This window comes from Danio rerio, chromosome 12, assembly GCF_049306965.1.
Source record: "Danio rerio strain Tuebingen ecotype United States chromosome 12, GRCz12tu, whole genome shotgun sequence".
NCBI classification, from domain to species: Eukaryota; Metazoa; Chordata; class Actinopteri; order Cypriniformes; family Danionidae; genus Danio; species Danio rerio.
This window is the reverse complement of record NC_133187.1, coordinates 20,120,563-20,135,418: the sequence shown is the minus strand read 5'-3', so window position 1 is coordinate 20,135,418 and position 14,856 is coordinate 20,120,563. Positions and strand designations below refer to the sequence as shown.

General features: G+C 35.6%; 1 protein-coding gene and 1 long non-coding RNA gene across 6 annotated transcripts in view; one reads left to right on the top strand and one right to left on the bottom strand.

Moving 5' to 3' along the window:
• tex2l (testis expressed 2, like) overlaps window positions 1-14,856 on the top strand; it is a 49,367-nt gene that overhangs the window by 7,926 nt on the left and 26,585 nt on the right. For 3 of the 5 annotated variants that reach the window (XR_012387948.1, XM_068218667.2, XM_021472513.3), the window contains 4 exons: window positions 1,719-1,919; window positions 2,080-2,347; window positions 5,119-5,351; window positions 9,231-9,374. Coding sequence is in view for 4 of the 5 variants with exons in the window: in XM_068218667.2 (XP_068074768.1) it covers window positions 1,719-1,919; window positions 2,080-2,347; window positions 5,119-5,351; window positions 9,231-9,374 (846 nt within the window). In the remaining variant the exon portion in view is untranslated. The remainder of the gene's footprint in view (window positions 1-1,718; window positions 1,920-2,079; window positions 2,348-5,118; window positions 5,352-9,230; window positions 9,375-14,856) is intronic. The other 2 variants (XM_073918376.1, XM_021472514.3) reach the window with 1 other exon arrangement.
• On the bottom strand, window positions 10,961-14,247 carry LOC141376789 (uncharacterized). The gene is made up of 3 exons (XR_012387964.1): window positions 13,226-14,247; window positions 12,668-12,709; window positions 10,961-12,377 (listed from the first exon to the last, which is right to left on the bottom strand). It is a non-coding gene; the product is annotated as an uncharacterized lncRNA (long non-coding RNA).

Here is a 14,856-nt window from a genome sequence, read left to right as displayed (position 1 = left end):
ACAGTATAATAGGCCCCTGTTTTTTTGTCAATATTTTGTTTGCTTTGTTAGAAATTTATTAGGCTCTGTACTTTAAATAAAAATGTGTATACATTAATAATATGTCTTTCCATTATACCTTTGACATACACTCACCAGACACTTTATTGGATACACCTGTCACACTGCTTGTGAACACAAATTTCTAATCAGCCAATCACATTGCAGCAACTCAATGCATTTAGGCACATAGACATGGACAAGATGATTTGCTGCAGTTCAAGCTGAGCATCAGAATTGTGAAGAAAGGTGATTTAAGTCACTTTGAATGTTGCGTGGTTGTTGGTTTAAGACAAGCTGGTCTGAGTATTTCAGAAACTGCTGATCTACTGGAATTTTCACGTACAACCATCTAGGGTTTACAGAGAATGGTCAGAAAAAGAGAAAATATCCAGCGGTTGGCGTAGGTGGGTGGGTGTTGCGCGCGAACTGAAGAGCAGGCGTTGGGGGCGGGGGTGTTGTCGTGGGGGCACTTCAGATGATTTTGGAAGGGCACTTTCTATCCAAGACTAAAACGGGCATGTGCACTGCACAGTATTAGCCCTATGTGTGCACGTGCCTGCTACTCAATGTTTCCTCTAGGATTTTTTCCAGCTGTGGCGGCAGGCCTTTTTTTTTACACAGATCTACCAACTACCTGTGGCATTATTTCAATGACAAATGTCGTGAACGCAGTATTAGAAGTTGAGATCACATTTATGTTATAGCCTACGAGCATGCCGATCTCCTTGCTTGCACGCCGATTTCTTCTGCTCAGGCACAAAACTACTTGCACGCCCCTCAAATATAAGCCGCTTCAAGAACGTGCAGATCTTCTTGTGCACTCTCAAATAAACACTGCTAAAATGCGATTTAGTGCGTTTATGTAACGAGAATGTCTTCAACATTTATTAGATTTGCTAGGAATATTTATGAATGTCTCTAATAGACCTACAGAGCGACATTAATGCATCCTGAAGTAAAGTGAACCGGCTATATGTTGTGTTTGCTTGCCTCACGCATCACACACCTGTCTGTCAGTCAGTCAGCACGTCACCTTTAAGGGTTAAACAAATGAGCCACCACTACGGTTACAGAAAAGTTCTCACTGTTACAATTCACTCACCCTTTAACAAGTTTTTGTGCAATTATTATTACCCGCTAATAAAAAAAATTAAATCTTTTGAATGAGAAGCTATAATGTAGCGATGGCGGGATGAATTTTGGCGTGGTGCCCTGCCATGGAAGAATGAATGTAGCGGAAACCATGCCTACTTTATCAAAACCAGCACTTTCTAGTAATAAAACATCCATTGAAATTTTAAAAATAAAGTTAAATCCCAAAAACAGCATCAGCATCACAGGTAACAACAGCCTTGCAGACTGCTTTTAAGCTATTTCTTGGACTTTAATGTGTCAAAGCTAATGTCCTCTGGGAATCAGTTAAAAAAAGAAACACTGCAATAAATTTCACAAAATAAACATTAAACATCTTACTTTTCTCTAAAGACCGAGCAAAGCCCTCATTGCCACTCTGTTCTTTGATTAATTCTGTGCTTCAGGAATAACACACACCCACTGCATGTCACATCCAGCTAGAGCTTTTATCCTGATGTCCCACTTTTTCGATTTTATGCCTGTGTGGTAAAACTTTATGGTGAAATACTGTGATTTAAGAGGAGACTGTTTCTGCATTTCAGGGCTGGATGAATGAAATGTACACATATGATCCAGAGACCTACCAGCCGTCTCTCATGCATTCTGTACATGCCACTTTGGACGGACCCTGTTTGCGACTTGACTACCCACGTAACAACATTCCCCGCTGGGCTACCTTGGATGAGCCCTGCTACGAAAAGCATTTCATCCACTCACGGATATTTCGACTCACTGGAAGCAAGGTTGGCATACCATTGATTTCAGCCACTTAGTTAAAAGTGGTGCATTGCTCTTTAATGGCAGAACAAAACAGTTTTTTTTTTCTCTAAACCCAAATAGCTGTGTGGCAGAATGCTCTGTAGATGCCGTGTAATTCTAATGAAGCTGTTGCCTTGGTAACAGGTATTTCTTCTGCCACTGGCTTTGGCACACAAGAGAGTGTGGAACAGGAAGTATCCGATCTGCATAAGTTTGGCTGACGGAGAAAGAGCTTTGGAGGAAGGCGAGATGGTAGAGGTGCAGAAAGCTGAGAAACCTGCAACTAATGTTTCCCATCCTGTCACACTCTACTTGTTTGGTCGAACAGGACGAGAGAAGGAAGAATGGTTCCATCGACTGTTTTCTGTGTCCATCCAGAATGAAGAGGACCACTATGAATCTACATTTGGTGGTAAAGTTGCAATCAGTTTTGACTCAAAGTCAAAGACTTATAAGGGTCCTTGGTTATGATTTCAATTTATTTTTCACTTTCATATGTATGTAGTATTGTTTAAGCATTGACTAAATCTGCAAAGTTACAGCTCTCAAGGTTCAAGTCAAAGGGAGATACTTCCTTTTATACAACAGCTCTTTCTGGTTCTCGAATCTGTTTGGCTGATAACCGTGCAATATTCTGCAATATCAGAACCCGTACAGCCTCCTCACCCCTCTGTATTACTCCGCCCTCATAGAGTGACAGCAGATCAATGAACTCACTACAGTTTGACAAATATTGCAGCTGTTGGACAACATAATGTACTTTGAGGCTGTTTTAGGTGAAAATGTAGTTGTTTAGATTACAACTATGCAGTTTATTTATAATGTAGTGCCTATTTTATGTATTCATAATTTCTGAGATACAGTGGGTCGGCATCCATCAGCCTGTCATTGAGCAATTCATGGACAGTTAACGTTGTCCATCCACAAGATGCTGACAGAAACCGCACAATAATAATAGTAATTGTGGTGTATTGAGTGTGAGATGGGACTCACATATCAGGAATCTATGTGTTTTGTGTTTTGGTTGGCCATATGTTTGTTTCTAATGAGTCTCCTATTTTCTTTACTGCAGACTAGTTCAGTAAAAAGAAATAAGGAAGAAATGTCCGCATGTGTTTATCTTTTTTCCTTATCGCAAACACAACAGTAATCTGGTAGTGTTTGCGCTGCTTTGGCTTTTTCAGGGTTAATTTTTATGATCTCCTAATTGCAACAAAGAAATACTGGGAAATCTCTCTAGATTGATGGCATTTCATGTCGTTCAGCCTTATAATCTTAATGTCAGCAAAATCACCTGTTTTGTCATGAGTTTAGATATTACGCTAGAAAATCCTTCAAATTCTAGCTCTAAAGTGACGTTGGTGAATTAGTAATGGTTTCTGCTGTTCTGACATCAGCTGCGGATGTGAATGAAAGGCGTAAGAAAGTAGTTCCTCATACAAAAGGATTTTAGATTCTACATGTTTGATTTTCTTCTTTATTTACACAATTATGCCGTTGAACTGTTGTATAAATAATAATATCACTAATAAATATAATATCACTCTCATAGCAATGCAATATGGCCGTATATCATCCCACTGGTGGGACACTAAGGCACTTACACAGTGCTATGAGTGAAATATTGCTCATTTACAGAATTTAAAATTTAAGGCTGGTTGAAATTATAATTAATTATTTTGTTGATTTGTGACATCACAAAGCCTCAAATGTACATAAACAATGCCTCTAGGCATGCTGTTTTCTTCAGCTTAAACTATAATAGTGAATCAGAACACACTGCCCAACTGAACAGTCAGAGCTCACTACATGTTTCTGAGGGAGGGGTTTCACAGAACTAGTCAACAGACAAAGTGGTGCAGAAAATAGGTAAAATATGTGAAAAATAATGTGATTTCCTTGAAAATGGAGCATGATGTTACATTGCACCCTTTAAACACAATCAAGACTTCAAAAATAGATGATCAACCACCCCTTTATATTCGACCTGTCATACTTTTCCATTTAGGCCTTTCATGTACTGTATGATTTAAATGTAAATCTGACAATGTATTTCATAAGAAAGTGTCTGCAGTCTGCTTTCTGCTCAAATCTATGTAGATTTGTTACAGATTTACATAAACAAGCCTATGGCCTTCATTGGGAGCCTATGAATAATGGCTCGTTTGATCTTCAGACACTGTAGTTGTGGCTGAGGCCTAGAAGAAACACCTGACCATCTGACTACATCTGACCAATTAGAACAGAGCAGACTTCTGTAAAGGAGGGTTTTAGCGAAACCAGATCTATGAACAAACCATTTCAAACACTTTGCAAAAAGAGGTGATACTGACAAAATGAAAGTGTTTTCTGACATTGAATATATGCAAACCTATTTTAGTTGGCCTTGAAAAGAAAGCTAGAAACATCAAAATAGCCAACATTGGCTTACTCTGAAAATGAAGCCCTATATGCAGTTCGGGACATTGTGAATTATGTATAGCCACAAGTACATATGGCTGCATTTTGTCTTTAAAATGAACACAATGAGGCGAAATGAGGCTGTTTCTTTGCGCGCTTACCAGCTTTACTGCTGTTACTGTTTTGTCCGGTTAGCTCACCATGTATGTTGGCAGACTTGAGACAGAGAGGAGTTGACCTCGATGACAGTGTTCGAGTCTGGTGAAAAACAATAACTGCAAAAAAAAAAAAAAAACCTTCTGTAGCTCCTGGGACGTATTTAGCGTTCTCCAGAAATGTATATAGCAGTACATTTTCAAAATGAGCCTGAGTTAAAAAAAAGCACAATTTGTCAATTAAAATATAATTAATGGTAGAATATTTAGTGGTTTTTGCATGTGCATTTTAAAATGTATTTTATTAATTTTTTTCAATTTTGATAAATTACAATTTATGATTTTATAGAAATATTTGTGTTCCTCTTCATAAAGAATGGTATAGTTTCATTTAGGAATAACTTCAGATTTATTTATTTGAGAGTCATGGCAACACTTATTTAATCTATCAATATTGTTGATACATTTTTAATAAACAAGCCACATCATACAAAAACAAAAGTTTCCATTAATGAATAATTATGATTTAACAAAGTAAGGAGCTGTGTTTTTTTTTTTTTTTTACAGAAGTTGCTTTTATTCCATAAAATCATAAACTAATATTCTAATCATTGCTTTTTCTCTGCAGATAAATTTGTGTCACACGAGGAGAACCTTATCAGTCAGTCCCATGGTGGTGAAGGCTCAGTTAAGGACAGTAGTGAAGATGTGTTTCACAGTGATCCGCTTGGAAGGGTAAAGGAGAACACTGTACCAGACTACAGCTCTTACATGACCAGTCTGATGTTCTCAGCACATGCCAGTCCCCCTCAAAGCCCCAGCCAGAGCAGCACACAGGGCAGCCCTACTGAAAAAGAGCAGGTGAGCAGCACACAATGCAGCTTTATGTGTCACTGGGCAAACTGTGTCATCCCTTTAAAGGAACACTCCACCATTTTTGAAAAAAGGCTTATTTTACAAGCCGCCTAGAGTAAAACAGTTTTGTTAAACCATTTTTCAATCCATTTAGCAGGTCTGACGAGGAAACGTTTAGCTTTGCTTAGCATAAATCTATAAATCAAATTAGACCATTAGCATCTCACGTTAAAATCTTGCTTCAAAATTATCAAGATATTTTAATAATTTTCCTATTTAAAGCTTGATTTTTCTGTAGTTGCATTGTGTACATAAACAGTTTTTTTTTCAGTGTAATACATTGCTATATGTATAAAAAACTAAACAATTTATTTTATATAATGTTTTATATCAGTGGTCTCAAATTCAATTCCTGGATGGCTGCAGCTCTGCATATAGTTTAGCTCCAACCAGCTCTAACTTATACCTTTTTAATAGTCTCTAGCAGTCTTGAACACCTTGATTGGTTGGATCAGTTGTGTTTGATTAGGGTTGAAGCAAAACTGTGCAGAACTGCGGCCCTTCAGAAATCGAGTTTGAGACCTATGATTTAGAGTGTCAGACATCTCAGAGTCTTCAAAAGGGAATTACAATTATTAATAATAAATAATCAATTTATAAAATACAATTATTATAAGCTTAGATTTTGAGCTTCTGATTTGACCATTTTCATTGTTGTACAAGACTTTGACTGCCATAGTAGATCGGTACCAGTGTGGTACTAATTCTCAATATTTTGTTATGCTTTCAACTGAAAAGATGTTCCCATTTTATATTAAGTGACTTTTACTACTATTTACTTGCATGAAAAAAAAGCACAATGTACTTAATGTGTTCATAAGTATTCCAGAGCACTTCTGGTGCTCTTGAGGTGGGATACAGGCAGGGTTAAGCACAGGTTTGTTGGTATGGGTGTGTTTAAGGGTGGTTTAAGGTGTAAGGAATGGTCAACAGTTTAATTATAAATGTAATTACAGATTTTAAATACAGATGTAAGTACATGCTTTTTAATCAAGCATAAGTACAATGTAAAGACATGTATTTAGACAATAAGTACACTGTAACAAATGAACTAACACAAATAATTGATGATTGTTTAGTGCAGATTGATGATAGTAATTTAGTAGGAACAGTATTGTTTGATTTTAGCTCTGCTTTTAATGTACTGGATCATAAATTATTGCTTGAAAAATTAAAATGTTATGAATTTACTTCTCAAACTCTGCATTGGTTTAAAAGTTATCTGAGTAGTAGGAGGCAATGTGCATTTTATAATGGAAGTTATTCGGAAGTGATTGAGTGCAATGTGGTGTGCCTCCAGGAACTTGTTTAGGACCATTGTTATTTTCTATTTTAACTAATGATCTTCCTTTGGTTTTAAAGCATGCAAGGGCAGTTATTTATGCAGATGATACAACATTTTATTTACCAGCAGCATCGATAGAAAAATTATCTGCTGATTTAGATGAGGAGTTGCAATTAGTGGTACAGTGGGTACAGAATAATAAGATGGTTTTAAATTTGACAAAAAACAAAAGTATTGTGTTTGGATCAAACTTTCAATTTAAATGTAAACCTCAGTTAAGTTTGTCTGTAATAAATGTGCCGATTGAACAGGTAGAGAAAATTAGACTTCTTGGAGTTGATAGTAGGTTAAAGTGGTCAAAACAGATTGATAAAATGGTAATAGTTATGGGAAGAGGTTTATCAATTATTAAGGGATGTGTAGAATTTTTACCACAGTACTTTATCTCTCAAATTGTCCAGGCAATTGTTCTTTCTTATCTAGATTATTGTCCAGTGGTATGGTCGAGTGCTTTAAGTAAAGACTTAGATAAATTACCAAATAACAGTTAGTCCAGAATAGAGGTGCACGACTAGAGGAATGAAAACATGGAATAAATTGCCATCAGACATTACATGCTTTGTAGTAAGTAAAATGAGGTTTAAAAAATCGTTTAAAAAATATTTAATGGTACAATATTAAGTGGATTGTTGATCTGGATGTTATGTATGAATTTTGTATTTTAATGTTTTTTTTGGTCTTGTTGTTATGTATTAATGTAATTTTGTGTTATGTTCGATGGACCCCAGGAAGAATAACCCCTACCTTGGTAGTGGCTAATGGGGATCCTGATAAATAAATAAATAAAATTAAGTCCAGTTTAAGAACTTATTAGTTAAAGCAACCAAATAAAAAGTGGGAATGAAAAGGTTGTTTCTAATATAGTAAGAAATTGAGTAATTTTGTTATTTTTGAAGTGAACTACCCCTTTAACTATATCTGGATAAATGTGCTTTGACATACCTGCCTTTTCAGCTTTTCATACTGGTGAACTGCTAATGTTTAAATCTAGGTAAAATATTTGGCTTCAAAATAGTCTATGAAAAATTAAATAGTGTTTTTCCCCTGTGAGGTGTCAAAAGTGTGTCATGCTTTGAAGCAGTGGCTAAAAAGGATGGTGAGCTTTGCCTCATACATCAAAGTTCTCATACATTTTCCTAGATAGATATGAAAATGCACAACAAAATTAACTTTAGGATTAGATTACTTGTTTTCATTGTAAAAATGCTAAGATTTTACAAGTATTCAACATAAACTAATGCTTGTGCTCAGAGTCAGTAATTTTTGCTTTTTAAAATGTTTTCAAAAGTATTTTGTCCTTAAGGCTCTATTTATTTGACCAAAAAATCTATTAAAAAAGTAATATTGAGTCATTTGCATTTGTGTTATTTGATACTTTTGTGAGAAAACAGTATTTATTTTCATTTTTGAAGATTGCTTGAATGCATCCCTGCTGTTTTCATTTCTTTAAATAAATGCACTTATATCTGAACTTTAAGAAACCCACGTTAGATTATTTGTATATATGATGGCAATTTAGTTTTACACTTTTAAAATATAAATATCTTGGAATGTCTAAATCTTTTACATGGTAGTTATTTTAAAGCACATCTATCTAGGTCTGAAACATGTTGGCTGTACACTGTATGTCTGTAAATGACTGCTGTGTAAAACTAGGTGAAATGTTTGGCTAAAGATCAGACATGAATTATTAAAGAAGTAATTTTTTCCCCTCTGGCTTGTCAGAAACGTGTCAGATGCTAGAGGCACTGTTCTAAAATTATAAGTTTGTAGTAGAAGTATAAGCTATTTCATTTATAACACTCTAAACTTTTCATAATGTCATAAAAAAATTATTTAAGAAAAAAAATCCTGACGTGGCACAGTTTAAACATAAACGCTTAAGATGTACCTGTACCAATGAATCGGTCATGATCACCAGCGATCTAATAGCAACAAATCCGCCATTTATGGACTACAAGACCCAGTCATGCAACACACACACAACCGGTTTCTGATCCTGACAAATTGCAAACACAAGTACTGATTACACACACATATATATGGCTCACTTTGAGACACTAATTGCTGAGTCTTGTTATCTGTTCTAGTGACATTACAACTTGTTTTCCTTTGTCTAGCTTTACTGTGTTTTTGATCCTCGCCTTGTTTCCCTGTTTTATTTCTGTCTGCTGCCTGCCTTGTGACCATCTGCCTGTTATTTATGCATTGCGTTTATAAATCCTGTGTTGCTCCTGTGTTGATCATTGCTTGTCTGACCATCCTGTTAATAAAACCCTGCATTTTGATCCTCACCTCCGTAGTCAGTGTCACTTTCTCCATTACAGGATCACAGAGTGTTCTGTTTTCAGTTGATGATTGATAGTAACATTTTATTTGAATCTAAATTGTCTTTGTTTAGACTACAATTTAAGTAAAAAATGGGACAAATTAATTGCAAGGATTCTTCACAACTTTTTTTTTCTCTTTGACCCTTAAAGCAGACATTTTGTTGCCATGAGGATGAAACAAGGCCTGTCTGGTTGAATGCACTGATTGGTCGCATCTTTTGGGACTTTCTTCGTGAGAAGTACTGGGCCGATAAGGTCCAACAGAAGATACAGCGAAAGCTGAGCAAAATTCGGGTAAGAGAACAGAGAGCGATGACAAGCAGGGCCTAAAGTGAACATTTACCAAGTGCCAAATCAGAAACTCCTCTATATATTAAACAGTAGTATTTGCCACTTGACTGGTAACTAATATTTATTAGATATTTATTCATTTATTATTTATAAAGCATTCAAACGCAAGTGCTATACACTGCATAAAATGCTGGGTTCCACACAATCGATTTGTGCTGGGACAAAATAAAGGAATTAAGTAAACTTTCTTAGTTTGTACAAATTTAAGTGGATTGAACATAAAACAATTGAGTAGTCCCCTTTAAAAAATCGAGAATTGTGTTGTTTCAGCTCATTTTAAAACATCAAATGTCATTATTTTGAGTGTATTATATAGTATGAATATTAGCAGGAATGGAATTTGAGTGCATTATATCCAGAATCACTAGAAGTAGTATTCTGTATGCTGGTATTTCTTACCTACTTTTTTATGTGCATGTAGGGAAGAATAAGTTTTTTCATTATTGATTTATTGTTTTCTGTCATCATTCCAAGGATGTATACATTTGTTGTCATATTATTATTGTTGTGATAGATTTTCTAAGTAAATTTATTGTTTACTGATTGGAGCTTTGGTGTTGCTGCCTTTTCATATATTATGTTATGTGACATATTAAGTTTGGATGAGTTTAAGGATTTGTTGGTTTATATGTTATGGTTGTTATGGTTTAAGTCATAAATTTCTAATCGTAAGCAGTTTTTTTGTAATGGGTGTTTGCAGGTCTGAGATCAGGGTTCACCCCAGGGATCAGTATTGGGCTCTCTACTTCTCAGCATATATACATTTTTTCACACTCTTAACTTTCACTTTTATGCAGTTGATTTTCAGATCTAAATATATTCTAAATCAAAGGTCAATGTGGCTGTGTCCTTTCTTTTCCAGTTTCTTTCTGAGATAAAAAATGGATGTCTGAAAATGTTCCTTGTTTAAAGTGACCAGAATGAAGTGATGCTTATTGGTTCACCGCATCAGTTGTGAAAAGCAGAGCCTACAAACTTAAATGTGGATGATTTTGCTTTACAGTTTTAAATGAAACAGGAAAGGATTAATTATTTGATGTTTCTACCTAACATTCCATCCTCATGTAACAAAGTCAAAACATTTATATATGTTATACATGTCAGTATATTTTTTGGTGGCTAAAAGGTTTATCAACCCCCTTGTATTTATGCAAAATATTGATTATTGTAAAGCTTTTTTTTAAAGGGCACCAATTTGACTTCTTTTACAATATGTAAAATAATACTTTAGGGTCTCCAGAATGTGTCTGTAAAGCTTCACCGTTTCATCTTAACTACTTATCACATTATTTATTATATAATGTAGAAGCTGTTTCCCAGTGATGGGTTGCAGCTGGAAGAGCATCCGCTGTGTAAAACATTTGCTGGATAAGTTGGGCTGTTTTTGTAGCCTGTGGCTTTAAATCCAAATGACCTGCTTCTCCCCACCCACCACTCCGACATGCATGTTTGCTTCTCATGTGTTACATCAGTAAACAGCAGTCAGTGATAGAGAAGACACAGATGAAGCTGAAATAAAGTCCCTATTTAAAAATGTTAAGTATGTTTATTTCAAGTATTTATGGTGGAATTTATTCAAGCCTTTCTGCAATGACGAGTCTCACACAAATGTCATTTTCAGTACAGACACAAACACATATGCACATTTACTGGCACCATGCAGCCGTGGTGATTATAGCAGTTAAGAATTACATAGCGTTATTACTGTCTATTACAAACATGCACTGGTAAAGTTGTTCCAGATTCATATAATTAATTACTGAGGTGCAGCTGATCACAGAGTTTTGTAGCAAATGTTTTAGTCCCAGTTTCTTTGTAAAAAAAAAAAAAATTCAGTGGACATGTATATACATGTTATTATGAAGACATGGCATCTGTCAATCAATTTTGTGGGCGCGGAAAACCGCACTCCTACGTCACGTTATGGGCCTCAAAAATCACTGGGATTTGGGTTATATTTTAACATCAGGAAATTTAAAATAAAAGACTTGTTGGGTTTATATCACTCTAATATGACAGTGGACACACTATACATACACACAGTTCTGCCCAAACTGCTACCAAAAGTTGATTTTTCATCATACAGTAGGTGCCCTTTAAAGCTTCAAAAGCTACACTAATCAATCTATAACTAGTACAATACTCAGCTGCTAGAATTATGACTAGAACCAGTGCAAGGAAGCACAATACACCCGTCTTGGAAAAACTTACTGGCTTTGTTTAGTTGTTAAACACTGCTGTGTTTAATCTTGACTCAATATTCTCTTTTGTTATTAGTGCAATTCTTCTTCTTAGAGCTGCTTACTTTGTCTTCTTCCCTAATCTGAACTGTGACCGCTACAGTATGTAGTTTAGTGTTATTTTCAGATAATTATATACATTTGTGACCCGACGTGCAGCACTTTGTTCTTTTCACGTAAACAGCCCATAATAACGGTTTTTAGTGTCACAGCAAGTCTGCTTGCATTAAATGGACCGATATGGAAGTTTTGATAGATACAAATATCTGATAACTTAAGGACAAAATAATGAAAATATAAACTGCTAAATAAAAATTGTGAACTTGACTGCAAAAACAAAACACACTCATGATATATCATGCACAAGTATTATTAGTGACAAATCACATGCATGGGCGTCACGGTGACAGAGTGGGTAGCATGATCGCCTTACAGCAGGAAGTCGCTGGTTCGAGCCACGGCTGTGTCAGTTGCATTTCTGTGTGGGGTTTACATGTTCTCTTCATGTTCGCGTGGGTTTCCTCCAGGTGCTCCAGTTTCCCCCATAGTCCAAAGACATGCGGTACAGGTAAATTGGCCGTAGTGTATGTATTTGTGGTTGTGTCCCAGTGTTGGGTTGCAGCTGGGAGGGAATCCACTGTGTAAAACATATGCTGGATAGGTTGGTGGTTCATTCCACTGTGGCGACTCCTGATTAATAAAGGGACTAAGCCAAAAAGAAAATGAATGAATGAATGATATGCAATCAGAAAGACAACATGTACTAAATGTCATCCCAAATTTGTAATGAGGATGGTTTAAAAATTTGTTGTCAGCGAAGAGCTTTCAAGCTTTTCAACATTTGCTGTAGCCCAAATGTTATCTTTACTATTATGCAAATTAAAACTATTACAAAAGTACTTGTTATGCAAAGTAAATGTTTGTTTTTTATGAAAATCTCATATCATGATTACATTAACAAAAATCATCATGTTGTCAATATTAACACGGTTTTACCTGAAATTATGTCACACTTATTCCACAGTTTTAGTTTTGTATCTGAAAATGAACAAACAACAGTAAAACACTTGCAGCTTTATGCAATTTTGTGACAAAAAAACTCACAATTTTGATTTGTTTACTTATATTATTTCATGCACATTGTTATTTGTGTGTGTATTTTTATAGGTAATTTCAAGGTATGTTTGATAAACCTGCACTTTGAAAACTGCTTTACAAGAATCCATGTTTGCCTTGTTTATATTTGTCAAAATTGCATAATGCTGGCTAAAAAAAGACAAAATGTGCGAGTTTTCCTGATTGACATGCTATTTAATTTGTGGAGCCAAACTTTAACACCATATTCTCAACAGTGAGCAGCACACACGTTAAATCAAACGAATACAACATACTTTAAATGTTTACGTATATAAATACACACGTTTTTATCAAGTGTATAAATTTAAATTTATGTTGCAGCCTTTCATGATTAGCTAATTGCATTGTAATCAAAATTGCTTGATAATGAACATTTGAAACGATAATGCTGTCAAAAAAGAATCAATAATTCCTTACATTTATATAGTGCTTTTTCTGGACACTCAAAGCCCTTTACACATTTTTTTGGGGGTATTTCCTCATCCACAATAAGTGTGCAGCATCCTCCTGGATGACATGACAGCAGCCATTTTGAGGCAGATCTACCACACCACACACCAGCTGATAGGTGGAGACAAGACAGAGTGATGAAGTCAATTATTATATGGGGATGGTTTGGAGACCATGATGAACAGAGGCCAGTGGACAAAATTGGCCAGGATGCTGGGTTTAAACCTACTTTTTTTCGAAGGACATCCTGGGATTTTTAATGACCACACAGTCAATACCTAGATTTAATGTCTAATCCGAAAGACGGTGCTCACTGAGCAGTATTGAGTCCTCGTCAATATGCTGGGGCGTTAGGACTCACACAGACAGGTTTGCAGGTTTGAGCACACCCTGCTGGTTTCACTAACCCCACTTCCAGCAGCAACCTAACTATCCCATGTGGTCTCCCATCCATAATTTACCTTGAAACTGGTAATATTTTATTTTAATATTAAAATTTTATGGCTGGTAAAGATTCTCAAGTTACCAGCCACTGAAATATTTGATGTGTGTATAAAGTTGAAACCAGAAGTTTACATATAAAAAAAGGAACATAACCATAAAAAAAAGTCTGATGGTAAATCATGCTAAATGTTTACTATTTTAGGTTTGTTAGAATTACCTAAATGATTTGCATTTGCTAAATGCCAGAATAATGAGAGAATTTTTCATTAATTTCTAGACAGTCAAAAGTTTACATATATATTGCCTTGGTATTTTTATAGCTTTGCCCTTAAACTGTATAACTTTGGTCAAATCTTTCAGTTATCCTTCCACAAGCTTTTCACGGTAGTTTGAAATAATTTTGGCCCATTCCTCCTGATAGAATTGGTGTAACTAAGTCAGATTTGTTTGCTGTCTTGCTCTCACAAGCTTTTTCAATTCTGCCCACAAATTTCTATAGGGATGAGATCAGGGCTTTGTGATGGCCACCCCAAAACATTCACTCTGTTTTCCCTAAAGCACATTTAGCAGTATGCTTGGGGTCATGGTCTGTTTGGATGGCCCATTTGTGGCCAAGTTTTACTTTACTGGCTGATGTCTTGAGATGTTGCTTCAGTTTTTCTACATAATGTTAATTCTTCATGATGTCATCTATGTTGTGAAGTGGAACAGTCCTTCCTGCAGCAAAACAGCCCCACAACATGATGCTGCCACCCCCATACTTCACAGTTGGGATGGTGTTCCGAGGCTTGTAATTGTTCCCCTTTATCCTCCAAAATCTAACACTGGTCAGTATGGCCAAACAGTTCAATCTTAGTTCCATTAGACCACAGAACATATCTCCAACAATTAGTCTTTTTCCCAGTGTAATTTAGCAAATTGTAATCTGGCTTTTTTGTTGATTCTGACTTGTTGATTTTTCCATGTTGTCACACAAGGAAACAGTGTGTTTGAGGTTTTCTTTAATACTATTTTACAGTTGTGTCTCCAATTTACTGAAATGTTGTCAAATGTTGAATTGTTGTTCAGAACTTCCAAATCCTTGACACCATCATCTGAGCTTTTTTAGAGGCATAATAATCTTATTGTATGTAAACTTGACTTTCAAGAAAAGT